The following is a 14,747-nucleotide window of genomic DNA, read 5'->3' on the forward strand; positions in this document are numbered from 1 at the left end:
TTAGTTAATAGGCCTACTATATTTACTTATTTGTAAAATTAACTTTTCAAACCCAACACCTTCCTGATCGCACTTTTAATTATTTATTGGCATTACAGTCCCTTTAGGAGCAGTGGTACACCCCTGTACAGTGGTACATCCATACATAATACAATTATGTAACACTTATAAAATAACAAAAATTAGAATAAAATTCAAAACTAATGTATATGTAATGTATACTGAACGATCTAATTAGTGAAAGATCTACTGGTATTTTCTTTGTTTTTTTTCTGCAGTACTGTCTGTCAAAATATACTTTTGTGTGGTTAGCAAATAAACTTAAGTCAATATTTGACTTACCAAATAAGTTAGCTTTGATTTAGAGTATGAGAACATTATTTACCTTTTTGAACAAATGCATAAATAATAGCATTCCAGTATTATTGGCTAGTAATCAGAATTGTTTATAGTATAAAGATAAGATAAGCTTTATTGTCATATTCCAAACAAGTGAACTATGAAATTACAATCTTGATGCTTGATAAATAAAAGAACAAGAAGCTTGCTAGATACTAAATCAGTAAATACATAAAATACATTTAATTTATTATTTACATATCGATACATTAGTACTAAATTCTGTAAATCAGCAAAAACTGAATTGTTTTCACAATATTTGCCCCACTGAAGGTTGTTTTTGGTTCTATCTCTAATTCTACAACATTAAGGGCATCTATAAAATAATTTACTTTCAATTTTATGATGTAGTAATGATCGTATGCGTCAACTACCTAATAACCTATTATTTAGTTAAAATGATGGTGTTGATTATTATGATTCTAATTTTAAAAAAACTTTGTTCCGTTATTTAAATGTTTCCATTTCTTTAAGGTTTGTTCTCCGTCTTTACAGAATTGAAATTAAATTATATATTGAATTGAATTAAATATATAAATAGTAAAATTCAAAGCCTCCTTTCCTCACCAATAATCAATTCATTCTTAAGATTACTCCATTGTTAGCTATTTAGCGTCATTCGTAGTCTCATGCTTAAAAAATATATGTAACAATTCTCAGATCCTTTCCTTGTTCATCATATGTTCCTGATATGATTCAATACACAACTTAATCATCTAAATACTTTATTCAGCTACATAAACTAGAACACATACTCATGCGAAGAAATTATATTAAAAATGTTATGATCCAAGAAACAATTTTCATTAACCAGTAGAATATTAAACATGCAGAATGCATTTCAGGATGATCAGGCTGTACGTGCGGTCATTAAAATGCAATCACAAAGCGTGTACTGTACATGCAATGCAAGTGAAATACCATTTTTGCTTTGGAATGGGCACGGACAACTAGAAAATACGAATACATTAATCATCACGTCTGACGGTCACTGGCCGAAACAGATGGAAGGATTTAATAACAGGATATTGTGGTTTAATTTACAATGGAGGGAAAGAATGAACTACTATTACAAGATCAATAAAAAAAAAATATTATTTATTCAGTTAAGTTGATTTAATACTATACCATTGTCTACCAATGGGGCTTAGATTTAAAGTTACCAAAAGTATTTACTGATTATTTTAAAATGATGTTGGCTATTAGCCAGTCCTTCAGAGAATTTGACAATATACACATACTGATCTGAATGCATCAAAAAAATCATTGTTTTACATTGAAATTCAAGGTTATAAATCATAGTAAAGATACTAGAAACACAAGATAGAACTCTCCACATAAAAAACTGTATCATCGAATTGCATGATGGGTATACTGCATAAGTTTGTTTATTTCCCATCGCACGCAGACAGGAGATAAGCAAACTTACGTAAATTACGTAAAAGATGTGACAAAAGATGTATATCCGTTTAATTCTTTCTATGTGGGAGTTCTATCTTGTGTTTCTAGTATCTTTAATCACTGATATATTTTTTGAATACATAATATTAATACATATAACTAAGCAACTCAACACATTAAGAGCAACTTAACACATTAAGTAACTTGACTTCCCACAAGTTTAATTATATAGGGAACAGTAAATTGGCCTGTTAAAGCTGTAAGAATTTAATCAACTTTAATTGGTATGCAGAATGCCCTAAAGAAGCATAATTTAAGTTCCCTCTAGCAACATTCGTCTTCCAAGGGATTGACATAATAAATACAGTAATAACAAACATTTCAGCATTATCTATGTATGAACAACTAGGCAGGTAAAATTTCTGCCCATGTGGTCAGAGTAATATTTAGGTATGGAAATTTAGTATTTAAGACTAAACACCTTGAACAAAGATTTTTGCAAAAATATTGTTTACATACCTTGCAGCTGGGTCTATTGCAATACCCCTAGGGTTAGCCAACCCATTCGACACGATGGTTAAACAGTGATTATTGTCATCACGGCCGGTGCATATAAATATCCGTTCTGATCGACTGTCCACAAAGTAAAAATTACCAGTTGTCCATTCAATAGCAAACTGTTCAACCCCTGAAAGACAAAATCATGAAACCATTTAAAATACATTTCACATGTAAAGTACTATAGCAAGAACTTGTTCGCAACCATAGACATGAATGCTTGATTATTTGGGCGCTACAGATGCTTGCAGTTATATGTTATTCTTTCGAACTATAAGTTGTGCTACCAGGGCCACAACTGCATACATGAATAAACAAGAACCTCCTTCCTTGATGAAAGAGTGGGGGATTAAAAACCTGTCAATTTCTATAATCTTTTAATTTTCTTTTTCATCTTCAAATATTATCGCCAATGAAGTGACCAAGCATAATATCATGCAATTTAAATTTCACAAGTCCTACAATGAATCATCTTTCATCGTGGGATGGTAAGCTTCAATATTATCAAGTCACTTTTCAGGCTTTAATTAGTGTTAAATTTAAAATTACATGCAGCCATGCATGATCAAAGTGAGCCCGCTCTTCGTGGGATCATGTTAGACATAAATTAGCAACATCTGGCTGACTACCATCAAATGTTCGAATTAATTTATTTCAATTCATTTTACATTGAATCAAAAGCTTTGATGTAAAATGTTGGAAGAATACCATGAAAGATACGAAAGGTTACAATAATCTGTTAAAGACCTTTGCAATAGGCATTTGTTCCAATGATTGGAGCTCACCTATTGCAGAGGCTTTGTACCACCGGTATAGTATTATTATAATTATTACAGCTCACATAACTCATAAATAAAAACATTAGTAACAATAATAACACATTCAAATTTTAAAGCCTTCACTGTTTATAAAGGTATATTATGGAACTTGATAGACTTGTAGTTTCATTTGATATCACTTTCTGCAACCTTTCATAAGCAGGTAGGTTAACACATTCTTACAATTAGACGGTACAAATTAGAATGATTTATAATATCACATATCATGTTTATGAGGGTAGAAATTTAAAGGTAAAAAGTTTAACAACTATTAAGTACATTTGGAAATGAAAATGTTATGTTTTTCAATGGAACCATTAACAAATCATTAATCAATTACATTCAACAATAGTCAAATATTTAATTTGAATTTAAGTAATAATGGTTGTGTGATTTTGGAGATGTAAGCAAATAGTTAGGTCTGGTTTCCCTAAAATCTGAAGCCAAGAATTGCCATCACAAAAATTTGGTACAGAGAGATGCTTTAGCATTTTTACAGACTTCATGGACTTGAGTATAGATTGGTGATTAAGATTCTTGCCTTCCAATTCCCAGGATCCTGGTTTCAATTCCTGTCAAGGTACAGGAATTATTCACACGACCAAAACAACTCCACCCCTAAGCCTCAAAATGATACTTTGTAGAGCACCTTGTGTTTATGTTTGTGAAGGGATATGCCACTTAGTTAAGAGGTTACCACTTTCATGTTGGGCTCTTGGTTTCCTCTTGGACTGTTTGTCGAATTTGTAAATAAAAAATAAATTAAGTTCACTGTTTGACCTATCATTGACCTTGAGCCTAAACCTAAATAAATCAATAAATACATAAATAAAATATTATTGAAGTAGGCTCTAATTTTCGACCTGTTTTTGAAAATTTTCATGGTGATTAACATCAAGAGAATTTATAATAGAGTAAGATATACCTCAAGACCTTTCACGTACCATTTGGGAATAATTTCCTGAGCGATATATATAGGAATAGAAATACTTGCATCACAAATGTATTGAGGAATGATTTATGACTACTTTGGATTGGATGTCATTATGTTAATAAGTTATGTACGCATTCATTATTCTGTCAGCACCTTACAAACATCTTGAGAAATGCTTATGCAAATCAAAATGGGACAGGAATAACTTGGTTCAGGTTACCTCAGTAGAATAGAGGTATGACTATATAGTCAAGATACATTATTGCAGGGGAACACCCCCTCCCACCCCATTGAAAACAAAAAAGCAAAGAAAAACACACCCAAGTAGATAAAAATCATCTAATATTAGCTTATTTTGCTAGCTATCCCCTCCCACTTAATGATCCAGCAACCAACCTCACTTTGTGATCCTAACAGTCATCTCCACCCCAATCCTACAGTAGATACACCCACACCAGAATTAACTTTAAGGGGAATGCGGAGATGACAGGGCAGGGCATTTGAAACAATAGAAATCAACGGGGAATCAACGGGACCCCCCCCCCCCACCAATTTTCAAAATTCAGAACCAAAATATATCAATTTTTCAATTTGCTTATCTACAAACTCAAAAAAGCGCACATATGCTCATGATACATATGCATACGATACAGCGATATTAGTTCATATTTGCGAAAACACACAGACTTACCACTCAAATCAAAGGCCATTTTTATTTCTTTTGGATTTGTCAGTGTTGTTGAATTGACACAGCTTAAAAATCTTCCATTTCTTGTTCTGTTTATCCAACACACCTTTAGAAAATAAGCAGATGACAATCATAATTTAGTATTTTTAATTTACCTTATTTAACTTGAATGCTGCAGACCATCTGTACTGGTAACTGTGCTTATAATTATACTGTGCTTTTTTTCAGTTGTAAAGTGCAAATGGATTCTCCAGAGAAGTACTGTAAGTCTGGAGGTCGAAATCCCATCTGATCCTCATTATTAATCAATTTACATGAAAATATGATCGTTATAAATGACACACTATAAAAATAACATTTTATGTGGGATGGTGTAACCTCACAGATCTGTGATAACCAACACGAAACTGCACCCACACTGGGACTCCTACCAAAAACATATCTTGGTGACAATACATGGAATGGCAGAAGCTACACAAATGCTCTCTAAGACACCCCACCTTGACGATATACCAAGGCAATGCCAGACGTAGGCCGTTTTGACAAGCCTGCTGATGGTGTACATGGCAACGACTCTGACAGGGCCCGACAACATGAGTTTCGTTGCAGGCCGATCAAAAATATCGTCCATCTCGGTGAAATACTGCTTATCTCTCAGGCTATGGCCGAATTTCTTCTGGTCATCCTTGGCCTCCATGTACAACCGTTGTTGTACATGTTGTACAACGTTGTCGAACTATATTTCAGTGGCATTTTATATTCGACTTAGGCAAGTTTGACTGTATTTGATATTTAAAAAAATTTTTTTTTTTGAGTATTTGTCAGTTAAGCTACTCATTCTTATCATCTGGACTTCTGCCCAAGGAAAGGCTGGTACGTAAAATTTGGCATAAATTAGGGTGAGGCCTTATGGGCTTATAAGAGAGGAAGTTTGTATTTCTACAGGGATAAAAAGATGAACAAAGGCTCACAAAAATGTACTGTACATATCAAATAAAAGACAGTTTTAAAGACTTCTTCCCTACAAATTTTAATCACTCACCAGAGCGCTGTCTATTTTATACGTAACCCACTACAACAGAATGCTACATTAATACTTCAACCTCAGGATGTGAAAGACAGTCCAATTTACCTTCTCCCTTTTAATGTCGTAGTTGATGGCATTTGCTCGCTCTGCTGTCAGATCATCTGATAAACCTTTACCAAGAAGCGACATTTTCATGATCTTCTCACCACTTGCAACTAACAAAAACGCATTTGTTGCTATGGAAAATAGAAAAGTTCGGTTTAATTCTTTATAAAATGGATACAAAGAATAATTACTTCAATAATATCTTAAAATTCTAAGTACTGTATACCTATTAACAACAATAATATATTTAATATTTGTAAAATACCACATCAATAGTTTTGAATAATAACTATTGAGAATACTTGCCATGTAAAATTTAAAAAATGTTATAAACATTAATTATAGAGCATAAAAATGTTAATTTAATACATGAATATCGATAAGAATTGGTGAAAACAGTGAAGATTACAGAAATAATAACAGCATCCAAGATACTATATTTCACTATGCAAGGAAGTATATTCCATTCCCCAAATTTATGGCTAATAAATAATTTAATACTCTTTGGCAACATGTACATGTTCATGACAATAATCTTTATTTATATCTTTATTATACAAAATAATTATTTTATTATTCAAAAAAAATCATCAATCATAATGCAATTGGATCCAGAACAATATTTTCAATTACTCCTATATTATTACTCATACAAAATGGCATTGACAAATGAATTGTAATAAAGGTAGCAATACGTGTTTATTCTTACAATAAAAAACACCAAAATACAATCAAAGAAAGGTAATTAACAATACAAATAACACTGTTACTACACATGTTTATATTGCGTGACATCTACACATCACTGAACAAACATGGGCGAAAGATGACCTCAACAAAACAATAATCAAATATATGCGGTAAGTGTCTCATTATTTGTAGCCAATTCTATGAGAAGAATTTGGGTCTAGGAGACACCTGGCTGGAAGCCAATTTTGGCCCTAGTAGGAGCTTAATTGAACCATCTTGAAATTTGTCTTCAATATAATTAAGACAAAGGGTATAGGTTGACAAGAAATCAATTTTAGATAATGCACACAGGAAATCTATGCTAAAAATCCTGAGACGAATTTAACAATTTCCATTATTGAGTTAAGTAAAAGAGAAATATTATTTTTCTTCATAATAAATCAATTTTGGTTGTTTTTGTATTATATTACCAAGTAAATTCCATGTGATTAATGACTGCAAAACAAAATTGCTTCTAGGAAGAAGCTATTAAGATAAATATATTCCGAAATTGACTTAAAATTTATCCTCGTAAATAACCAAATCCAATGAATTTATATTCTAAAGACTAGCCATACAAGCAGAATACATAGATTATCCCAGGCCCAGGATTTATCAATCTCAGCTTAGCAAATGTCCCTAAGCAAATATCTTATAAAGCTGATTTATCAAACCATCTTAGCAAAATCATTTTAGATGGCACATGCATACAATTAACTTTTTTTTAAATTTGATAAATCTGGCCCTGGTCTTTCTCTTATCTTTATTCATGTTGGCCTTCTGCAGTATTATATTTTGTTTAAATTCTATTATTTAAATTTCTTATCTTACTCTAGGTACATTGAAATTTGTCTCCCACATAATTAAGACAAGGATGGTTTTGACTAAAAATTTGGCAACGATAAAATCAGACACAAAAAATTTCAGAATTTACATTTAGTGATGTAAATTTAACCATCATCAGAAATTTAGCTTTACACAACATTTATCATTCTCTATGCATGCTATTTTTTTAACGATCTCCAATTGAAGAAAAAACAAACGAAAAGGATGCCCGGAACACCCATAAAGTCCTAGGACTTGTTTCCAATGGGGTCCGATTGAAAATTCACAACAGCGAAGAAATAACAGAAAAAAAAAATACAGTATACACAGTCACAAAACTTTTTAGTATTATAAATGTCAACAAAACTATAAATATAATTTTTTTTTTTAACTTCCTGATAGCAAAACCTCTATAAAATCCTGCACAAATGAAAACAGGTCTCCTTCTAATTAAGAACTTTCCAATTAAAGGCCACCTACTTTGAAATTTGTCTCCCACATAATTAAGACAAGGATGGTTTTGACTAAAAATTTGGCAACGGTAAAATCAGACACAAAAAAAATTCAGAATTTACATTTAGTGATGTAAATTTAACCATCGTCAAAAATTTAGATTTACACAACATTTATCATTCTCTCCGCATCCTATTTTTGGAACGATCTCCAGTTTATTTTCTACTTTCTGATAGCAAAACCCATACAAAATCCTGCACAAATGAAAACATGTCTCCCTCTAATTAAGAACCTTCCAATTAAAGGCCACCTCCAATTAAAGACTACTTCTCTGTGGTCCCACATTAACAAATATGTCTTTTATTTTTATTATTCTAATTAGAGACCAAAGCTGGTAAAGACTATGAAAACTGCAGTCTTTTAATTGGCGGCAGACCTGTATTATTCTTTGTATGTGTTAAAAGAACACATGTCAGGTTATGGCAAACATCACTCTTATGATTATATATTTTGTTATAACTTACCGGTTAAGCCAAATACTTTATCAATTCAATATAATTAAGCATGTAAAATAACTATTCTACTTTAATATTTAACATTTCCAAAAAAAAAAAATTAGAATCCTGCTAAACCTGATGTGTAACAGAATTCTTAACCTTTGTCCACACTATCAAAATGTCCTTTTATGGGCACACCACATAAATTTATCACATAAAATTTAATAGTGTAGTGTGGACAAAACTTTATAAAAAAAAAAATATGTGTGTAATCTACTTACATGTATCTGATTTGCATGTTCTTTTATCTTCTTGAAGAGAGAACCCTTCTACACATTTGCACGTATTAATAGCAGAGTCCTGGTTTACGCATGTCTGGTCACACACAGGAACTCGTACCATTTCACACTCATTATAATCTAAACACAAATAAAAATCAATCAAAATGTATAAATCCTCTCATTTATTATTATTGTAATATTATAATACCAATTGAATAAACTCCTACATTTATCATATTTCTGTTCATTACACTTAATAATATTTTAGTCGGTTAATTACATCAGATGCACTGACTTCCAAAATACTATTTTCCAGCACATATTATTCAAGCACATGCTAATGAGACAGATCAAATAATACTGTTGAGGCTGACTAAAATCTGATAGCGAGATGTGTGATCAGCTCAAGTGTTAGAATTAGCATTAAATTTTATCTCATAAAAACACGTAATTTGATTACATCTTTGAGTACCATCAAGAATTGTACAATATTTATTATAAAAGCAAATGATAGTAACTTTGGTGTGGAAATACACCTCCACTGGTGATAAAGATATTAAATTTTTGAGAAAAACATATTGTCTCCATCGGGATCCAAAAGTGTATACCACTTGGCCTCATAGCTGGTAGAGTTGGTAGAGCATCTGAACAGTAATCACAAGGTCTTGGGTTCAAATCCAGATGGAAAAATACACTTTTCTCAAAAAATTATTTTATATAAATATGACATAGATAGGATGGTAGTAATAACTGTGGAAATATTAACATGCATCCTTCAAGTAGTGATGTATTTTTTTTTTCTTGCAAATTGTAAATATAGGAAAAAGTCAGAGAGCACACCACAATGTATTACTATTAAGCTGTTTTTTACACCACAATAATAATAAGTTTGCCCGTTCGGTACTTTATTGTGTTTTTCATCCTTGAATATTTTGTTTGTATTCAGAATGAATATAATTTTTTTTTCTCAATACCAATACTATTTAATTCCATTCTATTACTTCTATAACAAATATGTCCTATTTTTCATATTTTTTTTATATTTTTTTTTTTCATACTTATGTAGGATACAGTGACAGAAATATAATTCATAAGCTGCCATGCGTAGAATCACCAGTGATGAATGAAGTTAATGATAAGTTAAGCCTTGTGGTAATTTAAGCGTTAGAGTCCACGGTGCGTAACGTCACAATTTGTCTCCAGCTCCATATGGTACAAAACAGCCAAGTTGGCTATCAACAAAGCATGGACGAATAAAGAGAAAATGGCTGAAAAAATACAGTCACGAAGGCACCTCAACATTACCTAATTACATAGTATAACCTGGCATTATTTAATAACAAAAAAATGTAACAAAAATAGATAAACAATCAAGAGTATCATTCCTAATATTATTTATCATCATTTACTTTAAAAGTCTTTAATAATTATAGCAGCCTCTTGTAAATACATTTACAGACATTTACTCCAAGCTAAACAGAATCCATAAAATAAGTCATTATGCATGTATGCAAATAATAATTAATGGAAAAGTATCATTTTGCCATCTGCTACCAAGATAGAAAAATGGATCAGTTATAAATATTTAAGAAACTAATAATTTACATAAACATCACGTACAAAGCAAATAGTCCAAATATTGAATGATTTATATTCTTATTTTATTTGTATAATTTAATAATATCCATTAAAATAAAACTTTATTACAGTGTATTTCAGGAAATAATGGCTCCTTAGGCCTCTATTTCTATAGAGTTCTCAGAACTTGACTATAATTGCATATTAGGAGGGTGCATACAGTGTCACAAAACTTTTTAGTATCATAAATGTCAACAAAACTATAAATATCATTTTTTTTCTCGGTCTGTATAATTTCATTTAAAAAAAATTGTTATAGATCTTGATCTGGTGCTCTACTATGGTAAAGAAGGAGAGGGAGGATATAGACTGTTCTCTCTGAAAGAGAGGAGCCATGTGTTTAAGCAGGAAGATAAAGAGAAAATTATTTCTTTACGGTTGTCCATCAATAGGAAATATTCCTGTTCCTATTGATCGAGTTCCTGTAACATAAATATATGTTACAGGAACTCGCATTCTTTTGATAACAGTGGGTTTTTCCACTTTAGCAACTCCCTCTTTTGAAACTAGATTTGTTTTATTGATTATTTTCCATCATTTGAAACTAAATCAAAATTACAAATTACTCGATTGCATAAAACTTTTATCTATTACCTTGTTAATAGTAAAGGATTTTCTTTACATCCAATTTACATTATAATTACACAGCTTTAATTGCTACCAATAACACTAATTTATGGTCTTGAAACAATTACATTGCCAAATATTTCCACGAACAGTATTAAATTTCCTGTCATGCTATTACCATAAAAACTAAGACCATTCAAAACAAAGCTCAAAATCTCACTTATATCACATATGAGGCTCGGCATCCAAAAAACAGCATCATTGACCAAAAAAAAATTTACTCTTTGATATATTAATATACTTTACTTTGTAAGTTTTAAAATGATGGGTCATTTACTGTCATCGACTTACTATTGCTAAATTTATGAGTAAAAGTATTACGGCTTTTCTGTACTAAAGTATACAATACTTCCACATTCTTTATGCTATTTACTCGGTTTAAAAATTTGCGACGCTTGCTTCGGAATGGCAAGCTTCATATAATTTTGAATGTTGCTTTCTGAAATGTAGTATATCTTGTAATTAATGTGTGCATTATACTTAAATTTAATCCAGACATAGTTTCAACATTGTATACGATAGTACTTCCTGAAAGACTAAAATGAAACCGTCACCGCAAGGATTCAGATGCTGAAGATAAATCATATGTAAGTAATGTTACAATATACTTACCAGAACATGATCTATTGTCTGGATTCAGCTGGCGTCCCTCTCGGCAATAACATCGAGCACCAAATATGGAATATCTACACATCTCCTGACAGTGCTTTTCTGCACACTTATCATTTTGATCCACTAAAAACAAAGAAACAAAAGAAAATTATTTACTAAAGCACCATGTAGCAATTTGGCATTTCAGAATGTTTCTGCCATTATTAAAAAATATAGGATGAGTATGATTCCACATGAAGATATTATTTTCTTTAATTAACAAAGGTGATTTTACCACAATCTAATTTAAAATCAAAAGCTAATTAGAAGTACTTAAATATACAAAGTAAGCACTTCATGTATTCAACATATTTCTTTCAAGTGTTGTAGCTTTTTGCAGACTGTATCTTTGATTATTGTACTAAGAGAGGATGTGAAATGAATTCACCCTGTAGCATTAATGGCAGGGTAGAAGTAGGCTGTGAATGTTGTAGCGTAGAATAACAATGATCTGAGTTGGATTACATGACTAGAAATCTTCCCCAGGGGCTCATATTCAATGTTCAAATTGCTGTATCTAATGGCTCGGCTAATCATTATGTGAAGTGACCGGAGGTTATATGTAATGCGCTACTGTTTCTAGACACACAACTATCATCACTATTATACAGTACTTGTTCGTGTCTTTGTCCAGGTCTTTTTGTTTGTGTCTGTGTGTGTGTGAATTTGATGAATGTTGCACAGGTTTGCCTGTGCAACATCATCGAATCAAGAATCATTATGTAAACTTACTTGCGGTTATGTGTGTACTGTACTATTAGTGATGTTTGCACAAACAACATCAGTTATTTGTACTGTAATGATGCGCTACTGTTTCTGTATCAACCCTATCTAACATGTGGCAAAGACAAGCCAAACCCGTCACTCGTCGCAAAAATCGATTTTAAGTTATTAATACAGTGTTAGAGAGTAAAATAATAGCTATAAAATGGTTAAAAAATCATTCAAATCGGACATTTCGTTATGAAGTTACAAGTGTTTAACCACACAGCTGTTTAAAGAACAATATATGAGAAATTAACCATCAAAGTTTATGATTTCAGGCATTTCTCATGCAGAAACTATCTTTAAATCCTTAAAAAGTATTGTTTTAACATTGAAAATGGGGAAAATAACAGCATAGAATGATGTGTAGATATATAAAGGTTAGTTTAATGCAATAAAATAGATTTTTTAAAATTTGACATTCCAGCATGTTTTGGCCATTTTCTCTGAAACACAATTTGCGACGAGTGACTGGTTTGGCTTGTCTTTGCCACATATACTGACAGTACTTGTTTGTCTGCTAGGTAGTCATGGACCATGCCCATACGCAATTCAACACGAGTTATGGGTTATTCTCCTACCTTTACCTTTACTAAGCGTGGGAATAACAGGTGAAAGTGGCACTAGGGTTAATATACAGTTTTTTGTTCCATAGCTTTCAGTCCATCTACAGCAACATCGTCACTAATTATACTGTATGAAATTGTTTATATCTTCATGTGGATGATTTTTTTTTATGATGTGTCTTTGTGAAAATTACATATTTTTTTGTTCCATAGCTTTCAGTAATCCTTCATTCGCTTCTATTTGTGCTAGACTGAAGAAGAGACTGCATATAATACTTTCTTGCTTGAAATATATTATTAACAATAAAAACATATTTATAATGCATGCATAATGCATGTCAATAAAAAAGACAGTTGTGTTGTAAAAAAAAAAACTGGCACAAAGATGCAAGATCTCCAAGGAGTAACGATTCGCCTGCACTGTAGCGTATTGTCTTTCTCGGATATTAAACACTAACTTACTTTATCTGCAGGTGACTAGTACTAATTCTTTTTAGCAGCTATATTTTACATTTGTTTAGTCAACACTAGATGTCATGGGGTAAAGAAAGTACAAACAGTCTACAACTGCAATGTTAAGAGGTTTTGAACAACTAGCTACAATTTATCAGAGTAGGGAAAGAAAAAAGACTATTGTGTTGCGCATACACAAAAGTAACATCTGCCCTGAAATTACTAAAGAGTGTGCTCTGTGCAACATTAGCGTTATTAAGTTGTATCTCCATGGTTTGTTTTCTTTGTTTATTTGTTCTCCACACAATCAATAGTGCAAACACTTCTATAGCCTTGTTCCGACGGTGTAAGTTACACCGGTGATATCATAGTTGTTATGAGGCTGACACCGACCGTATGAACGGGGTCACCTGATAGAAAACAAGCACTTTACCCCGCAAGCTAACACCGACAAATGACCGGATTGGCAAGGCTCTCATCCGACAGAACTTTCTGTTAATTGACTTGCCACATGTTGATTGCAATAACATCTATAGCTTGACCACGGTCTCGTTTTCGAGGTGTTTCTACTAGGCCTAGTTGGTTCATAATATCAACCAAAGCATCTTTAAAATTACCTTTTGAACTTCATAATTGTCAAAATAATCCGGACAAATTTATATTATTACCGTTCGTTGTAAACTTCATATAAATTTTCATGTCTTTTTTTTTTGGGGGGAAATCCACAAAAATCTGTGGTAGTTCGTTCGCTTTGTCTAAAGATACGGCTGAACGAGATACGGTGAACGCCGGTGAGATACTGTACGTACATGATTTTGAAATTACAGCTAATACGGTAGCCTTATCTTTAGCCATAGCAATTCACACATTCTATCAAGTAGAACCACGAACGTTGTTCGTACTCGCATACAACATTTTATAAATGCTGCCGAAAATCTCCTAAATGTTAATAGGTAGGCTTAGGGTAGGTGAGAGTTTTATTTTACTTTTTTTTTGCTCTACCATGTGAAGATGAAAAAATTGGATGTTAAACATATTTTGACTTTTATTTGTCAATAGTTGGTATGGCCTACTGCCTACCTAATTCAAAGCATGCCTAGGCCTAGCCCAGGCAGGCCCTCGCCTAATGTAATTTCTGTTTTGTCTTTTATTGAAACATCATGATAAAATCAATAGAAATAATTTTAATCTTCAACTTTTTTATATCAGTGTATAAGCGCTATAACTATCCGCTATAACTCTCGTGTAGACATACGATAAAATTTGATGGGGCCTTGACTGGATAACTAATTAACTTGCATCGGATAAGGGTGATCGTGAGAACATGGCTTA

The 14,747-nt window shown here is 32.1% G+C and overlaps 1 protein-coding gene across 1 annotated transcript in view; it reads right to left on the bottom strand.

Moving 5' to 3' along the window:
- Window positions 1–14,747, bottom strand: part of LOC117109550 (low-density lipoprotein receptor-related protein 1-like) — a 118,541-nt gene that overhangs the window by 78,446 nt on the left and 25,348 nt on the right. Inside the window, exons 5-9 of the mRNA XM_033251920.1 lie at window positions 11,593–11,715; window positions 8,716–8,853; window positions 5,931–6,061; window positions 4,802–4,904; window positions 2,320–2,488 (exon numbers count right to left, since the gene is read on the bottom strand). Of these exons, the coding sequence (XP_033107811.1) occupies window positions 2,320–2,488; window positions 4,802–4,904; window positions 5,931–6,061; window positions 8,716–8,853; window positions 11,593–11,715 (664 nt within the window). The remainder of the gene's footprint in view (window positions 1–2,319; window positions 2,489–4,801; window positions 4,905–5,930; window positions 6,062–8,715; window positions 8,854–11,592; window positions 11,716–14,747) is intronic.

Source organism: Anneissia japonica, unplaced genomic scaffold, assembly GCF_011630105.1.
Source record: "Anneissia japonica isolate Jap-2015-1 unplaced genomic scaffold, ASM1163010v1 scaffold287829_len2072220_cov186, whole genome shotgun sequence".
In the NCBI taxonomy this organism is placed as follows: Eukaryota; Metazoa; Echinodermata; class Crinoidea; order Comatulida; family Comatulidae; genus Anneissia; species Anneissia japonica.